The sequence below is a fragment of the Choloepus didactylus genome, chromosome X (genome assembly GCF_015220235.1).
Source record: "Choloepus didactylus isolate mChoDid1 chromosome X, mChoDid1.pri, whole genome shotgun sequence".
Taxonomy (NCBI): Eukaryota; Metazoa; Chordata; class Mammalia; order Pilosa; family Megalonychidae; genus Choloepus; species Choloepus didactylus.
Window position 1 is genome coordinate 142,180,558 of NC_051334.1, and position 18,824 is coordinate 142,199,381.

An 18,824-nucleotide genomic window follows, 5' to 3' on the forward strand; every position below is an offset into this window, starting at 1 on the left:
GTACACAGGTATTTATTATTCTCCATACCTTATATATACATGTTTATTTTTCATAGTTGTGAAATACTCATTAAAAGAAGAGTAGCAGAAAATATAAAAGACTTTAAAACTGAAGACAATCATTTATGTGTAACAATAAAATTAGTGTAAAAAATGTATACAAAGAAAATGCTAAATTCTTTATTGTCTTTCAGTGCCCTATACAATCAGTTATTAATATAAAAGGGCCATAATCCTAGTGTGAAAAAAATAATAAGCAGAGTCTTGTAACTGCTTTATCATAAAATCTGAACATCTGCTTTCCTGATACTCTAAGGTAGACAAGAGTAAATATGTTAGCCACTTATTTCTGATTCTTCATCCTTCATCTGCGCTTAGACTTTTTTTTTATCTTTGGATTTCTTTGGACTCCTACTTTGGTCTCTTTTTTTATTCCTTTCTCTTTCATAGGGATCTGTTTGGTATTTGGATTTGTCACTATTACTATAGTGGGCATCCCTGTCTTGAGATGAGGTATGACTTCGGTTTTGAGTTTGGTCTCTCTTTTCACTCTTTTGTTTCTCCCAACAGCTTTCTTCTTCATAGTGACCGAATCCCATTTCCCTGTAGATATCCTGGTTAGTATTTCTAATGGGCATGTAGTCCTCATCTTCTTTTTCTTCAGAGAAGTGGTGGGTTTTCTTCTTGTGTTTCTTACTTGTGTGTGAGTGACTTCTGCCTGCACATCTAGTATAGGATCATATTTTGCATCATGTTTTGGCTTTGCTTTATCTTTAAGAACCAAATTAGATGGTTTATCCTGTTCCTTTTCATACTCCTTGAAATCACTCTTGGTATATATCCCACGTTTTCCTTTCCATTTAACCTTTGTGACAGACTGGCTAAAATCCAGTATGGTTCTGTCATCTATAAATACATTGTCCATTTTGAAGAAGGCTTTCTCACAATCTTCTTCCTTTTCAAATTCAATAAAAGCATAACAGAGAGATTCTTCTGTCTTCCAATCCTGGATAACTTTACAACTTCTTGTCGGCCCAAATCTTGAAAATATTGTTTCCAGATCCTCATCTGTGGTCACTGGATTAAATTTACACAGAAACAGAACATTTTCTGGAGGTTTAATATCTGTATCATGTAGGTCTCCCACCAATTCTAATAGAATAACTTGTGTTTTGGCCTCTTTTTCTGCCTCTATTTCGTCCATTTCTTCAGCTGATCTTCCTTTGAAATCATCAGTTTCTTCATCTGCTCCTATTTGACCACTATCCAATTGTTCCCTTGTAGGTTCTGGTGATCTATCAGGAATTAATAAATCGGGAGGGTCATTAAATGGATCATCTAAAATGACTATGATTTATCCTGATATCTTGATAAGGTACAAAGTCCTTGTCAACAAACATCTCATTAATTTTCTTTATTATGTCTATGCCTTCTGTTACCTCCCCAAACACTGTATGAACACCATCAAGGTAATCCAGATTTTCTCCTATAGTAATAAGAAACTGAGATCCGTATTGATCACTGCCATTGTTCACCACAGACACAGTAACCTTTCTTCTTGTGCTTAATTCTTGGCACTTTTTCTGCCTCAAAAAAGTTTGCTTGATCACCATACATTTGACCAAAAACAGACTTTCTTCCACAGCCAGTCCCCGTAGGATCACCAGTCTGTATAATAAAATCCCTTTGCACATTGTGAATAAGGCAATTATTGTAACATTTTATTTTGCACAGCTTCAAGAAATTCAAGCAAGTGCATGGCCACTCTCCTTGGTGTATAAGTCGATGATGACGTCCCCAAGGTGGTCTCTAGCAGAACTGCCATGGCACCTGCTCCTCCTCCTCAACAGCCAGGGCTGACAGCCTACGGTTTGCTTTTGTTTCTTGAATACCTTGTTAAAAATAATGCAGAATGTTGTCTCACTTTATCTTGTAGGCACAGCAGCCTGGGAAAAATTCTTCAATGTGAAAACGTCTACAGAGAAGGTCAACACATTGGTTGTTCCTTTGATCTTACTAAGGTGAAGGATTCCAATATTGAACAACACAGTGTCCAAATAATGGTCAAGGATGATGCAGGAAAAATTAGACCATCCTTCAATATAGTGCCTTTAACTTCTCATGGTAAGTTTTAGAAGTCCTCTATGACATTGTGGATAAAAGTATGTCTTTTGAATAATCAGTATAAATAATAAAATATGATTTGGGTTTTACAAATTTTCCTGACACAAGGAACTATTTTTTGTGTATACCTTCCTTTGATGAATCCCTTTTAAAGAAATAAGTGTGGAAATTCTAATATTGAGCACATGTGCCAGATGCTTTATTCCTGTTTACTTATGAGTACCCTGAGACTTACGGCAGTTAGTTAAAGAACCAAGATTAGAACCTAGGCAGTCTGACTCTAAGATCTATTCTCCTTTCACTTATGCTACTTGAGAGGATGATGCTGCGGAATCATATGGTCGTATATACTTCCTGAATAATCTATCTGTTGATTAGAAAAAGCTTATATTAGAGGTGGTGTAATCAGGAGTGATTAACACTCTGTATGGCACAGGCACTTATCAATCAGAGCAACCAGTGTAGCCATATGCTGGCATACCAGCTGAGTGTCAGTCTATTAGAAAGAGCCCTCATCTTGAAACCAAAATATCTGATTGAGGTCCTAGCTCTTCCACATTGGACGAAGTATTTAAATTCTCTTTACATGCTTCCACATCTGTAAAATGGGGTGCATAGTTCTTCTTGAACTCAAAGGATTGTTCTTATGATCCAGATGATATAAGATGTACAAAAAGCATTTTGTAATCTCTAAAGCCGAACACTAAGCATAATGGTTTATTTATTTGTCATAATATACCAACAGGGATCTCATATTCCAGCTAAGTGTTATACAGATGATTTATAGGCAAATAGTCATTGATTGACAAAGGCTTCCAAGTCTGTGAGCAGAATGCTAGTGACCACCCCTTCAGAGAGTCATGGAAGTGAATTCTAATGGTGAACCAAAGCAGCCTAGTTTGTAGGCCAGAGTAGTGAGGTTGGGGCAGCTAGCTAAGTAGGGTAATCTAAAGCAAAGCCTTCTCTTTCCTCCCACATGCTTGTCAGACTGTCCTAGATGGACCTTTTAAAGCTCACATTGCTGCTCTTTCTGAGTATTAATGGTGAACATGAAGGGAGATCCTTTTCAGCTAGAAGATGACATCTTCAAGTTATTTTCTGTAGATTATCCATTCTTTTCGGTTGCTGGGTTTTAAGCATTGCCAACTCCTGCAAAACCAAATTGACTGGGCTGATGATTTTAATTGTTGTTTTTGATTGGCACAGGTGAGTGACAACTGGGGAAGCCCCATTGTCCCTGGTGCCGCCACCCATCAGGTGGAGGCACATCTGGATTCCAGCACTTCTTTTCTTTATTCTCTCCACTGTAGCTGGATGTCCTGCGTATACCCTGGCCCTTTTCTAACCAGATGCAGGTCAGAATTCATGTCATCTGCCAGACACCACAAAGATGTTTCTTAAATCCATTTTATGAGGCAGTTTTAAATAAATGTAATGGAACAAAATCATTAATTATGGCTAATCATAAATTCTGGAAGTATACTTCTGAGCATGTAAGGCCATTAAAAGCATCAGCCCTACTTCAATTTAACTTTGTGGCCCTTCGTTATCCCTATCCATATATGTATCTAATCAAAATAAACTCTGGAAACTAACCTGAATGCTATCTCTGTCTTTCAGTGAAACCTGATCCTCCACATGTTAAATATCTTTCCTTCCAAAAGGGTGGCTTGTACGTGGAATGGGAGAATCCACACAATTTTATTAGCAGATGCTTATCTTATCAAATGGAAGTCAATAACAGCCAAACTGAGACACATGTTATTTTCAATGTAAGTATTTTTAGATAATTGGTTTTACTTGGATGTTTTTCATTTCTTCTTAATTTGTCTCAGTAGAATAAATAGAAATATCAATGAAGTGTACCATTTAGGTTCATCACCTTAAAATGATGATGTTGATAATGAAACTTCTTATCTTAAATAGAGTATGCTAATTCATTTGCTCAACAAATTTTTGTTAAGGGTCTACTATGTGCCTGGCACAGTTTCAATGTGTAGCGCTAAGGCAGTGATCATGACACAAAATGAACAAGATTTTTTTTTTTCATGAATCTGACATACTAGAAAATAAGTATGTAAACAAGCAAGCTAATTTCAGGGAATAAGTGCCATGAAGAAGGTAAAATGGACTGAGGTACTAGAGAGAGACTGGGAGGGCCTGAGGTAACATTAGGTAGGGTAGTCATCTGAAGTGATGACATTTGAGATGAGACCAGAATGGTGAGAAGGAGCTAGTCATGTGAAGATCTGGGGGGTACAGAGAACAGCAAGTATAAAGACTTTGAGGCAGGAATGAGCTAGGCATGTTTGAGAAACAGAAAGGAGGCTGGTGTGTTCAAAATATAGTAGGAAAAGCTGTCCAAGCAGTAGGTAGGATCAGATCATGTAGATCCATGGAGGTTCAGGTAAGGCCATTCAGCTTACCTGGAGTTTGTGGCAGTTAAGTAGTCAAATTTGGGTAGTCAGTATTTGTTGGATTATATATGTTTATGCTGTTCATAATCTAATATGAAACATGCTAATTAGGGGTCCTTGTGGGGCATTGCACAGAATGAGACATAACCTCAGAGCACAGTTCAATTGTATGCTTTAGAGTAGAGGTCACAGACTAGGGCCTCATATGTTTTTCTTTGGACCACAGTATGGGGGTTTCCTTTGTCTATTTAATTAGAACTTTTTGCCCAGATTTAAAATCATGGTACCCAAAGAGTATAGTATCCATAAGGTGGCGCCTCAAGACCACTGGAACTGCTCCACTCATTTGCTACCTGCCTGCCCCCTGAGTGTATTTGAGTTTTAGAGGTTAGAATGTAAGTGTTTTATATTGGTTTTTAAAGACACCCTATGTCTTAAGACATGAGCAAATTCCTTGGTCCAGTTGTTTTAGTTCATCATGTGAGTTTCCAAACGTTTACTAAAATAAGCCAGTGTTGATAGATTGTAACTTCAGAGGGAGTAACCAGGTCCACAGCTGAACAGAGCTCTTCTGCATTTTCAGATGAATCTGTCTGATGAAATATAATAATAATTATTAGTGTCAGAAACCACAGTTTCCCACGCAATACCAGGAAGGGAAAAAGCAAAGGGCTATAAGTGTGGAGCGGGTTGATGTTTGGATTTACAAGCTAAGACATACTTGATTACTCCAGCTGTTTTAGTTTCCTAGACTGCTCCAGCGAATATCATGAAATGGGTCAACTTAAACAATGGGAATTTATTAGCTTACAGTTTTGAGGCTAAAAGAAAGTCCAAATCAAGTTGGTGCTTTCTCCCTGAAGACTGTGGTTTTCTGGGGCTGGCTGCTGGTGAACCTTGGGTCCTCTGTCACATGGCAAGGCACATGGTGGCATCTCCTGGTCTTTTCCTTCTCTTCCAGGTTCCATTTCAGCCTCTTGCTTCCTGTGGCGTTTTCTCTCACTGTCTGAATTTCATTCTCTTATCAAGGACTTTAATAATAGTATTAAGACCCATCCTGTGTGTGAGGTGGGACACACCTTAACTGCAGTAACCTCATCAAAAGGTCCTACTTACAATGGGCTCACATCCCCAGGAATGGATTAAATTTAAGAACATGTTTGTCTGGGTTACATACAGCTTCAAACCACCACACTAGCCTTTACTGTTCTCTTCTCTGTGAAATCCTGAGACACATGCAGCTTGTATTACTCATTTTGACACTGAGTTATGTCCTATTTAACCTAATCACATGTGTATGCCTTGTCTTGCCACTGAAAACTTAAGCTCCCATAGGGAAGAGTTAGGTTGTATCATTTTGTGCTGTTCCTGCTACTAATAGCAGCTGCAATTACTATATACTTGGTATTTTGATAGGTACTTAGTCTACATTATCTCATTTAATCCTCACAATAGCCCTAAGAAGTTAGATCCTGTTATTTTGCCCCATTTTACAGATAAGAACACTTAGTCTCAGAGGTTAAGCCTAAAATCACATTTCTAGTAAGTAGCAAATGCAAGATTTAAGCAAAATTCTAACTACAAAGCTTGTATTCTTAACCACTGGGGACTGCCTCACTACTTCCTCTTAATAATAATAGCCATCATTTATTGAGTGTTCATGATATGCTATTAAGATTCTCTTCTAAGTGCTTTCTTATAAAATAGCTCATTTAATTCTCATAACAACCCGTGAAATAGGTACTATTTTAACATACATTTTATCAAGAAACCAAGGCTCAGAGAGGCTCAGTAACTTACTACAGACCACACAGCTAATAAGTCAGTATGACTTAAAAGGGTTGCCTCCATGCATTATACTTTGACAAGAATACTTGATATAACACCATGTTCATAATCATAACTCAATAAATTTTTGTCGAATTGAGTTACCTTTTCTACAAACTTGTGAACTGAAGAGAGAATATATACTATGGAAATTATCTACCTAAATGAGAACTATAGTTGATTTGGAATTAACTTTTTTATACACTTGAGTTTAATGTTCTCTCTCCTAGCAGATGTTCACCAGCTGCTTCCTCCTGTAGAATATCATCAGCTTTTTGTGTGCTCACTGATTTTGTGCTCTGCTGGCTAGAGCCTTTTTTTTTTTTTCTTTTTGCAAGATTTTTGAGGAATTATTTTGCCTGGTATTCTAGTTAAGAGAAGGAAGTAGGCTGGGACATAAACTGGTGCTGTGGTCAGAGGTAGCTCATGACAGAATCATGAAGTAGGGAATGACTTATCTCTGAACACCCCTCATCCCTGCAAACTATTCACTTGGTGCTCTGTGCCCTTGCTTTCCTTCTCTTGCAAAAGGATCTGAGCAGCTGATAAACTATGCAAGGTGATTACATTTGAACAAGAGTCCAGAGCCTTAAATAACCCCAATGATTTGCTGAGTTTGGAATTTATATATTTATAAGCTTAAGAGGACGTCATATTGCAAACTGGTCCCTCAATGGTAGTTGGTACTTGTGATTCCCCAGCAAATCTGGTTTCAAATGGTCAGCAGTGGTGTACAGTAGCCCCCGGTGTGGCTTTTTCTTTGTCCCTGGATGAAATATTGATAGGACGGTCCTTCATCATTCAGTTGTTTTTTTTCTTTGAGCTTTTCACAAATGCTGGTAGAAACCATTCAGTGAATGACATCAAATGCCAAAAAAGCTCTGTGGTCTGTGCTTTGTCTTGTGTTTAAATATCTCTTTGATAGCAGTTAACTATTTAAACTAAGCAAAAGATTTTCATGTGTTGATTTTCTTACTCCAATTCTGAAATATTTTCATTTAGGGAATTGATTATTTTCCTTGCATCAGATAATGAATAACTTATATTGTGTGGTGGAGAATTTTGCGTTACACTTTCTTTTCTCCAATTCAGTCATTCTTTGATATCTTACACTCTCAACAAAGGAGACTGGTTCTTTTTAAAAAAAATTTATTGATAAATATACTATAGAAAAATTGCATAAATCATAAGTGTATGACAGTGATTTTTCACAAATGAGTTTTCACCTGTGAAACCAGTACCCCAGAAATCCCCTCATGACCCCTTCTAGTCACTACCCTCTCAAAGAGCAACTACCATCCTGACTTCTCATCCCATAAATTAGTTTCTTGTACTCATTTTGAACTTTATATAATTGGAATTATACAGAATGTATGTTTTCATGTGCCTAGCTTTTTTTGCTCAATGCTGTGTTTTTGAGACTCATCCATATTGTTGCCTGTAGTTATAGCTTGCTCATTCTCATTGCACTCATTCCATTGTTTAAATTACCACATTTTATTTTTCCACTTTCCCACTGATGGACATTTGGATAGTTTCCAGTTTTGGAGTTTTATGAATAATGCTGTTATGAACATTCGCATACTTCACTCTTGGTGTACATGTGCATACATTTCTGTTGGGCATATATCTAGGCCTATGTGGGTCATAGGGTTACGTATGATCATCTTTGGTAGATAATAACAGATTTCCAAGTGGTTGTGCAAATTTACGCTACTAACAGCAGAAATTGAGAGTTACAGATGCTTAACATCCTTACCAACACTTGATATTGTCTGGTAGATGTGTGTATTGGTGTCTTGTGGTTTTATTCAGTATTTTCCTGATAACTAATGAGATTGAGCACTTTTTCATATGTTTATTGGCAATTTCATATCCTCTTCTGAAGTGCCTGTTCAAGTCTTTTGCCAGTTTTTCCATTGGGTTATCAGTCTTTCTTTTTGCTTTGTAGGACATTTATATATATTATATGAATATATATATATTGTGTGTAGATATGTAATTATGTTTATGTGTGTGTATATATATTCACACATACTCACACACACATATACAAGTCCTTTATCAGAAATTGCAAATATTTTCTCCCACTTAAAGCATTGCCTTTTTATTTTTTTAAATATAGTGTCTTTTGATGAACAGAAGAAGTTTTTAATTTTAATATGTATCACTTTATGATTTTTTTTCCTTTATGGTTAGTGTTTCTTTTTGGTCCTGTTTAAGAAACCTTTTCTTACTTCAAGGTCATGATGATCTTTTCCTACATTTTCACCTAAGAGCTTGCTTTATTTTTTTGTTTATTTCTGTATTCATTTATCCTAACTTTCATATTTAGATCTGCAAACCATCTGGAATTGATTTTGTGAATAGTGTGAGGTAGGGTTCAAGATACCTTTTATTTCCATATAGATATGTAATTGACCCAGCACCACTTATTAAAAAGACCAATCTTATTTTTCACTGCACCTGATCCTCTTTCAATGGGATAAAAAGAAAACTTGTTGGAATTTGTTAAATGACATAACGTGTTTCTTAAAATTTTGGACTCATTCATTTTTTATATTTTCAAGGTTGAAGATATCAAAACCAAATGTCAGAGTTCAGAATTTGAGGGAAACGTGGAGGTCAGTCAATTCAATTTTAGCTATTTGTGCTTAGACTCTTAAACAATTGAGGGTGGGGCAGAGTGGGTAATAGCCTAAATTTTAACTGCCTTGAGAAAAACAAACTACTTTGTCCTCTGGGTTTTTGCCAATTTTTTTTCAGGAGTCAAAATCAGATAATTTAAATGGCAATCCAAGTTTTAATCATATACAGAATTTGGCAGGTAATTATATTAAGATTCAGTAGCAGAGAAAGAGAATAAACTATTAGTGTTTCTTGTGTATTTTTATCTTTTATCCAAGGATAAAATTTGCTTCATTGCCCCTGGTGTACTTCCTGATACTCTGAATACAGTCAGAATAAGAGTCAAAACAAATAAGCTATGCTATGAAGATGACAAACTCTGGAGTAATTGGAGTCAAGCAATGAGTATAGGTAAGCTAACAGGATTTCATTAAAATGTAAAACATTGATGCATGGAAACCAAACTAAAACCGAAAGTATACTGGGGAAGGGGCTGTTCTGCTTTCTTGATGTCAGCCAGAGAGTACTTAAAATTGAAATTTATATCTTTTTAATTATTGTCAAATCACCCAGGGTTAATTAACAATATGCAGCTCTCTGAAAATTCACAATCCAAATGGGTTTATCCCGTTCCTCTGTCCTGTTCTTCATCTTTATTAACAACCTAAATGGAAATATAGATGGCAGGCATTATCATAAATGCAGATTGTACACTGCTGGAGGGGACTGTGTTATGTGCTGGATGACAGAATCAAGAATGGAACAGTGACCTTGATGGCAATTAGAGATACCTGTGCCTGTGTTTGAACAAATTGAATTTAATTAACTGAGAGGCTGAGGAAGCTATGTGCCAGGCTCAAGTACAGGATTGGAAAGACCTACAGTTTATGGATATGTGTGTTGTGGGGTGGGGTGTGGGGTTTTATTTGACCGCAAGCTCAGTGTGACTCAACACTGGAACCTTAAATATCCCCCAAAGGCACATGCAGTCTTAGGCAGCAGTGATGGTACAGCACCCAGAACAGGAGAACGCTACAGGATGGGGGGGGCGGTGTATAGCAGTCTGGACACATCAGAAGTGTGCAGTATTCCATTCTGGGGCACCACATTGTAGGAGGTGCATTGGAAGACTGGAATCTATCCTTGAAAAGATGTATAATCAGAATGTTTTAAGGATCTCAAAACTTGGCAAGGAACCGTTGATGAAATACTTTGGGTAGCCTGACTTATAATATTTGAGTATTGTCAGGTAGAAGAGGGAATAGGCTATCTTTTGTGGCTCCAGCGGGCAAAATAGGACCAACTTAAGAACTTTTAAAACAATCTAACAGCCAGATAGATGAGTTAGCAAGGTAGTCAATTCCATATTAAGATGACATTTTTTAGGTGCTCCTGATCTAGTGGGAAAGATAAATGTATAAATAGGTAAATGCCATTCTAAGTGTTAGGTGTAACAAGGCAATTAAAACAGACTCTGGAATTGGACAGTACTGGATTTCAGGCCTGCACCCATCACTTACTAAACCCTTCTGGACAAGTCAGTAAACGTTTCTGAGCCTCATCATTCTCCTCTGTATAAATGGAAGATAATATTTTGATAAGCACATAAAAGCACCTAGTATGGTATGAGACACCTAGTGCATGCACAATTGAGAATAGTAGAGTGGTAGTTGTTGTTATGATTATTTTATGTGTTCTAAATAGTGATAAGTAACCAATAAGAAAAAAATAGTCACCATGGTAATGCAATGACGTATTTAATAGATATCATCTTTGTTAATAGTGTTTGAAACCAATTAAGATATTCTGGTTTCAGATGATCCTTAAGGTATGTACTCTTCCAGGGAATTTCGGGCACCAGAGCAAGACTTTTTATTTTACTTTAAAGATAATAGAACACCACTGAAGAGGTTTGGAAAACAGGCTGGGGGGGGGGGGGGCAGAACTAGCTGTGATCTCAATAGTGTAACACAACTGTTGTTTGCTTTATTTAAAAAATGGTTTTATTTCTCTCATCTTTCTGTTTGCTTTCCAGGTAATAAGGCCAATTCCACATTCTACATTACCATATTGCTTATCATTCCAGTTATAGTTGCAGGTGCGATCATAGTCCTTCTACTTTACCTAAAAAGGTAAGGCAGTTGCCCAGGCAGGTTTTGCCGTTTCTGCTAGCTAGTCTTGTTGTTATGCTTATTGCTCTTTGTTCTGGTGATTTATGTTTGCCCAGTGTGTTAGAAGCATTTTGGCCATAAATGGCTGTTGGTAATATGACTTGGCAAAGAAGTCTTACTGTGCCCATTTTCTGGTAAGGGAAGTGTTGGATTAGTTGGTTACCCAGGGCTCAACTCAGGCACTACTCCTTTTGTACTTGTTTAGCATTGTTCAGTAGACCCTGTATTCACTTTACTCTTTCAACTCTATCAACAGTTAGTTGGCAGTTATTAGAATGAAGTTTTATAAATGAAGATCATTATTAATTAAATGACTTGTCTAGTATTAATACAAAGGAGGCTGCTACTTAATCTGGGAGGAGAGAGAACTTCACCAGGTTGTCACTAATATATAGTACCTATTCCTTGAGAAGGTTTTGCTCTCTTTGTCACTCCATAGGAACTAGTCTGATGCTAGTATTTGCTCTTGCAGTAAATACCTAAGATTGGAATAAAGCTATTAAACTGGATTCAGAACCAATATTTTATCAGTATTTTAATTTCATTAATTCAATATATATTTATTGAGAGCCTACTTACGTGTCGTGCACTGCTGTAGATTTTGGAGTTACAGCAGTGAACAAGACAAAGTGTCTATCTACGTTCTAGTTGGGGGGGTGAGCTACATTAAAATAGATAAATAAAAAATATTCTTCCACATAATGAGAATTAAAGTTGTGAGTTTGGGAGAGGCTAGGAATGAAAGGAGGCCCATTTTACATAGGCCAGGGAAGGCCTCTTGGAGAATGTGACATTTGTGGGGAGACTCAAAATATAAAGGAATGAGCCATTCAGATATTTGAGAAAAGAGCCCAGGCTGAGGTAACAGCAAGTGTAGATGCCACAAGAGTTGATTGAATTTGTTGTGTCTGGCTGAAGCAGAGTGTGCAAGGGGGAGAGTGGCAGGGGGTGAGGCTGGAGAAGTTGATGGGGGACAGATCATGCAGGCCATGGCAAGGAACTTTTATCCTAAGCATGATGGAGCAATATTGGGAGGTTTTAAGCAGGTGAAGGATGTGATCTTATTTACTGTAATAAAAGATCATTCTAATTGCTAAGTAAGGAATTGTCTTAGGCATGAATGGGAGCTTGTATGCTAGTTAGGAGGTATTGCAGTGTTTTGCTGGAGAGATGACGGTAGCCTGCACCAGGGTGTTAGCAATGAAGGTAGTAAGAAGAGGTCAGATGTGGGATGTATATTTTGAAAGTAAAAGGGATAGAACTTGCTGTTACCTCAACTGTGGGGGTGTGAGGGAAATTGAGATTCAAGGTTATCCCTTAGGTTTTTGGCTTGAACAACCAAGTGAATGCTGGTGCCATTTGTAAAGAGGGGGAAGATGAATTCTGTTTTGAACACGTTAGATTTGAGATGCCTATTCAATATACAAGAAGAGATGTTGAATAGGCAGTTGTATATATGAATCTGGAGTTTAAGGGAGAGATCTGGGCTGGAGATACAATTTTGGGAATCCTCAGCATGTAAATAGAATTTAAAGCCCTAAGACTGGAGGAGAGCACTCAGAAAATGAGTAAGATAGAGAAGGATAGAGGAAAAAAGACTAAACCTTGGAGGACTCCAATGTTTAGAGGCCTGGGAGATGAGGTAAATCCACCAAAGAGCAATAGTAAGATTCAAAAATGGAGAGATGAGAAGAAGAAAAATTAAAGAGGAATGTACACTGTTCTCAGAAGATTTTTTTTTCTCCAAAATTGTAAAAAGTAAGCTTCCATATGGCCTAAAATAAGTAAAGCACCATTATTAGTTAAAGTATAGGGTATAAATAATTTGCATATCTTGATGGTTCCTTTGCATCACACAAACTTGATGCTCTTAAGACATCAATTTTCCACAGCTTATATCCATGATTTCTTTTTTTATTAAGATTTATTCACATACCATATAATCATCCAAAGTATATAATCCATTGATCACATTACCATCATATAGTTGTTCATTCATCACCCCGATCTGTTTTTTTAAACATTTTCCTTGTACCAGAAAAAGTGAAAGTAAGAATAAAAAGTTAAGAGTAAAAACAGAAGACCCAAATTCTCCCCCATCCATGATTTTTTTTTTACAATTGCTTCTTTGCTAGAGATGACTTGTATTCTGTTTCTTTTGTCTAAGCCTTCTTTTATTTTTTTATCTTCATTTTATTGAGATATATTCACATACCATGCAGTCATACAAAACAAATCATACATTCGATTGTTCACAGTACCATTACATAGTTGTACATTCATCACCTAAATCAATCCCTGACACCTTCATTAGCACACACACAAAAATAACAAGAATAATAATTAAAGTGAAAAAGAGCAATTGAAGTAAAAAAGAACACTGGGTACCATTGTCTGTTTGTTTGTTTGTTTCCTTCCCCTATTTTTCTACTCATCCATCCATAAACTAGACAAAGTGGAGTGTGGTCCTTATGGCTTTCCCAATCCCATTGTCACCCCTCATAAGCTACATTTTTATACAATTGTCTTCGAGATTCATGGGTTCTGGGTTGTAGTTTGATAGTTTCAGGTATCCACCACCAGCTACCCCAATTCTTTAGAACCTAAAAAGGGTTGTCTAAAGTGTGCGTAAGAGTGCCCACCAGAGTGACCTCTCGGCTCCTTTTGGAATCTCTCTGCCACTGAAGCTTATTTCATTTCCTTTCACATCCCCCTTTTGGTCAAGAAGATGTTCTCCGTCCCACGATGCCAGGTCTACATTCCTCCCCGGGAGTCATATTCCATGTTGCCAGGGAGATTCACTCCCCTGGGTGTCTGATCCCACGTAGCGGGGAGGGCAGTGATTTCACCTTTCAAGTTGGCTTAGCTAGAGAGAGAGGGCCACATCTGAGCAACAAAGAGGCATTCGGGAAGAGGCTCTTAGGCACAAATATAGGGAGGCCTAGCCTCTCCTTTGCAGCAACCGTCTTCCCAAGGGTAAAACCTATGGTAGAGGGCTCAACCCATCAAACCACCAGTCCCCTATGCAACCATCGAGGTGGGGTAGGCCAATACCCCTGCATTCTCCACAGGCTCCTCAAGGGGGCACTACATATTTTTTTCCTTGTTTTTCTTTTTTTTTTTTAACTTTCCTTTTTTAAATCAACTGTAGGAAAAAAAAAAAAACAAAAACATACAATAAAAGAACATTTCAAAGAGACCATAACAAGGGAGTAAGAAAAAGACAACTAACCTAAGATAACTGCTTTACTTCCAACCTGTTCCTACTTTACCCCAAGAAAGTTACCTAATATAGCAACATTTCTGTGAACTTGTTCCTCCTATATCCATCAGAAATTAACAGACCATAGTCATTCCTGGGCATCCCCAGAATGTTAAATAGCTTATCTGTTCTTCTCGGATTATTGTTCCCCCTTCCTTAATTGCCCTCTATTGCTAGTTCCCCTACATTCTACATTATAAACCATTTGTTTTACATTTTTCAAAGTTCACATTAGTGGTAGCATATAATATTTCTCTTTTTGTGCCTGGCTTATTTCGCTCAGCATTATGTCTTCAAGGTTCATCCATGTTGTCATATGTTTCACGAGATCGTTCCTTCTTACTGCCGCGTAGTATTCCATCGTGTGTATATACCACATTTTATTTATCCACTCATCTGTTGAAGGACATTTGGGTTGTTTCCATCTCTTGGCAATTGTGAATAATGCTGCTGTGAACATTGGCGTGCAGATATCTGTTCGTGTCACTGCTTTCCGATCTTCCGGGTATATACCGAGAAGTGCAATCGCTGGATCGAACGGTAACTCTATATCTAGTTTTCTAAGGAACTGCCAGACTGACTTCCAGAGTGGCTGAACCATTATACAGTCCCACCAACAATGAATAAGAGTTCCAATTTCTCCACATCCCCTCCAGCATTTGTAGTTTCCTGTTTGTTTAATGGCAGCCATTCTAATCGGTGATAGATGGTATCTCATTGTGGTCTTAATTTGCATCTCTCTAATAGCTAGTGAAGCTGAACATTTTTTCATGTGTTTCTTGGCCATTTGTATTTCCTCTTCAGAGAACTGTCTTTTCATATCTTTTGCCCATTTTATAATTGGGCCGACTGTACTATTGTCATTGAGTTGTAGGATTTCTTTATATATGCAAGATATCAGTTTTTTGTCAGATACATGGTTTCCAAAAATTTTTTCCCATTGAGTTGGCTGCCTCTTTACCTTTTTGAGAAATTCCTTTGAGGTGCAAAAACTTCTAAGCTTGAGGAGTTCCCATTTATCTATTTTCTCTTTTGTTGCTTGTGCTTTGGGTGTAAAGTCTAGGAAGTGGCCACCTAATACAAGGTCTTGAAGATGTTTTCCTACATTATCTTCTAGGAGTTTTATGGTACTTTCTTTTATATTGAGATCTTTCATCCATTTTGAGTTAATTTTTGTGTAGGGTGTGAGGTAGGGGTCCTCTTTCATTCTTTTGGATATGTATATCCAACTCTCCCAGCCCCATTTGTTGAAAAGACCATTATGACTCAGTTCAGTGACTTTGGGGGCCTTATCAAAGATGAGTCGGCCATAGATCTGAGGGTCTATCTCTGAATTCTCAATTCGATTCCATTGATCTATATGTCTATCTTTGTGCCAGTACCATGCTGTTTTGGCAACTGTGGCTTTATAATAAGCTTCAAAGTCAGGGAGTGTAAGTCCTCCCACTTCGTTTTTCTTTTTTAGAGTGTCTTTAGCAATTCGAGGCATCTTCCCTTTCCAAATAAATTTGATAACTAGCTTTTCCAAGTCTGCAAAGTAGGTTGTTGGAATTTTGATTGGGATTGCATTGAATCTGTAGATGAGTTTGGGTAGAATTGACATCTTAATGACATTTAGCCTTCCTATCCATGAACATGGAATATTTTTCCATCTTTTAAGATCCCCTTCTATTTCTTTTAGTAGAGTTGTGTAGTTTTCTTTGTATAGGTCTTTTACATCTTTGGTTAAGTTTATTCCTAGGTACTTGATTTTTTTAGTTGCTATTGAAAATGGTATATTTTTCTTGAGTGCCTCTTCAGTTTGTTCCTTTCTAGCATATAGAAACATTACTGACTTATGTGCATTAATCTTGTATCCCGCTACTTTGCTAAATTTATTAGCTCTAGTAGCTGTATCATCGATTTCTCAGGGTTTTCCAGAAATAAGATCATATCATCTGCAAACAATGACAGTTTTACTTCTTCTTTTCCAATTTGGATGCCTTTTATTTCTTTGTCTTGCCGGATTGCCCTGGCTAGCACTTCCAGCACAATGTTGAGTAACAGTGGTGACAGCGGGCATCCTTGTCTTGTTCCTGATCTTAGAGGGAAGGCTTTCAGTCTCTCACCATTGAGTACTATGCTGGCTGTGGGTTTTTCATATATGCTCTTTATCATATTGAGGAAGTTTCCTTCAATTCCTACCTTTTGAAGTGTTTTTATCAAAAAGGGATGTTGGATTTTGTCAAATGCTTTTTCAGCATCTATTGAGGTGATCATTTGATTTTTCCCTTTCGAATTGTTAATGTGTTGTAATACATTGATAATGTGTTGTAATACATTGATTGATTTTCTTATGTTGAACCATCCTTGCATGCCTGGAATGAACCCCACTTGGTCATGGTGTATGATTTTTTTAATGTGTCTTTGGATTCGATTTGCAAGTATTTTGTTGAGGATTTTTGCATCTATATTCATTAGGGAGATTGGCCGGTAGTTTTCCTTTTTTGTAGCATCTTTGCCTGGTTTTGGTCTTAGACTGATGTTAGCTTCATAAAATGAATTAGGTAGTGTTCCATTTTCTTCAATGTTTTGAAAGAGTTTGAGTAAGATTGGTGTCAGTTCTTTCTGGAAAGTTTGGTAGAATTCCCCTGTGAAGCCATCTGGCCCTGGGCATTTATTTGTGGGAAGATTTTTGATGACTGATTGGATCTCTTTGCTTGTGATGGGTTGGTTGAGGTCTTCTATTTCTTCTCTGGTCAGTCTAGGTTGTTCATATGTTTCCAGGAAATTGTCCATTTCCTCTACATTATCCAGTTTGTTGGCATACAGTTGTTCATAGTATCCTCTTATAATTTTTTTAATTTCTTCAGGATCCGCAGTTATGTCACCTTTTTCATTCATTATTTTGTTTATATGGGTCTTCTCTCTTTTTGATTTTGTCAGTCTAGCTAGGGGCTTGTCAATCTTGTTGATCTTCTCAAAGAACCAACTTTTGGTGATATTTATCCTCTCTATTGTTTTTTTGTTCTCTATGTCATTTATTTCTGCTTTAATCCTTGTTATTTCTTTTCTTGTACTTGGTTTAGGATTGGTTTGCTGTTCATTTTCTAGCTTCTTCAGTTGATCCATTAGTTCTTTGATTTTGGCTCTTTCTTCCTTTTTAATATATGCGTTTAGCGCTATAAATTTCCCCCTTAGCACTGCTTTTGCTGCATCCCATAGGTTTTGGTATGTTGTGTTCTCATTTTCATTCGTCTCTATATATTTAGCAATTTCTCTTGCTATTTCTTCTTTAACCCACTGATTGTTTAGGAGTGCGTTGTTTAACCTCCAGGTATTTGTGAATTTTCTAAGTCTCTGATGGTTATTGACTTCTAATTGTATTCCATTGTGGTCAGAGAATGTGCTTTGAATAATTTCAATCTTTTTAAATTTATTGAGGCTTGTTTTATGTCCCAGCATATGATCTATTCTGGAGAAAGTTCCGTGAGCACTAGAAAAGTATGTGTATCCTGGTGATTTGGGATGTAATGTCCTATATATGTCTGTTAAATCTAATTCATTTATCAGATTGTTTAGGTTTTCAATTTCCTTATTGGTCTTCTGTCTGGTTGATCTATCTATAGGAGAGAGTGATGTGTTGAAGTCTCCCACAATTATTGTGGAAACCTCAGTTGCTTCCTTTGGTTTTTCCAGTGTTTCTCTCATGTATTTTGTGGCACCTTGATTGGGTGCATAGACATTTATGATTGTTATTTCTTCTTGCTGAATTGCCCCTTTTATTAGTATGTAGTGGCCTTCTTTGTCTCTCAAAACATCCCTGCATTTGAAGTCTATTTTATCTGAGATTAATATTGCTACACCTGCTTTCTTTTGGCTGTAGCTTGCATGAAATATTTTTTTCCATCCTTTCACTTTCAATTTCTTTGTGTCCCTGTGTCTAAGATGAGTCTCTTGTATGCAACATATTGATGGTTTATTTTTTTTGATCCATTCTGCGAATCTATATCTTTTAATTGGGAAGTTTAATCCATTTACATTCAACATTATAACCGTGAAGGCATTTCTTGAATCAGCCATCTTATCCTTTGGTTTATGTTTGTCATATTTTTCCCCTCTCTCTATTAATATCCTTAATTGTACCCATACCGAATCTCTTTAGTACTGAACCTTTCTCCAAGTCTCTCTGTCCTTTCTTTGTTTCTCTGTCTGTAGGGCTCCCTTTAGTATCTCCAGTAGGGCAGGTCTCTTGTTAGCAAATTCTCTCAGCATTTGTTTGTCTGTGAAAAATTTAAGGTCTCCCTCAAATTTGAAGGAGAGCTTTGCTGGATAAAGTATTCTTGGTTGAAAATTTTTCTCACTCAGAATTTCAAATATATCGTGCCACTGCCTTCTTGCCTCCATGGTAGCTGC

At 37.1% G+C, this 18,824-nt stretch overlaps 1 protein-coding gene and 1 pseudogene across 3 annotated transcripts in view; one reads left to right on the forward strand and one right to left on the reverse strand.

Annotated features, from left to right (window-relative positions):
• The window catches only part of IL13RA1 (interleukin 13 receptor subunit alpha 1), a 64,533-nt gene that overhangs the window by 31,850 nt on the left and 13,859 nt on the right, over positions 1 to 18,824 (forward strand). For all 3 annotated transcript variants that reach the window (XM_037821223.1, XM_037821222.1, XM_037821224.1), the window contains 5 exons: positions 1,937 to 2,124; positions 3,745 to 3,896; positions 8,939 to 8,992; positions 9,275 to 9,407; positions 11,032 to 11,128. In XM_037821223.1, coding sequence (XP_037677151.1) covers positions 1,937 to 2,124; positions 3,745 to 3,896; positions 8,939 to 8,992; positions 9,275 to 9,407; positions 11,032 to 11,128 — 624 coding nt within the window. The remainder of the gene's footprint in view (positions 1 to 1,936; positions 2,125 to 3,744; positions 3,897 to 8,938; positions 8,993 to 9,274; positions 9,408 to 11,031; positions 11,129 to 18,824) is intronic.
• Positions 375 to 1,825, reverse strand: LOC119523271 (annotated as a pseudogene).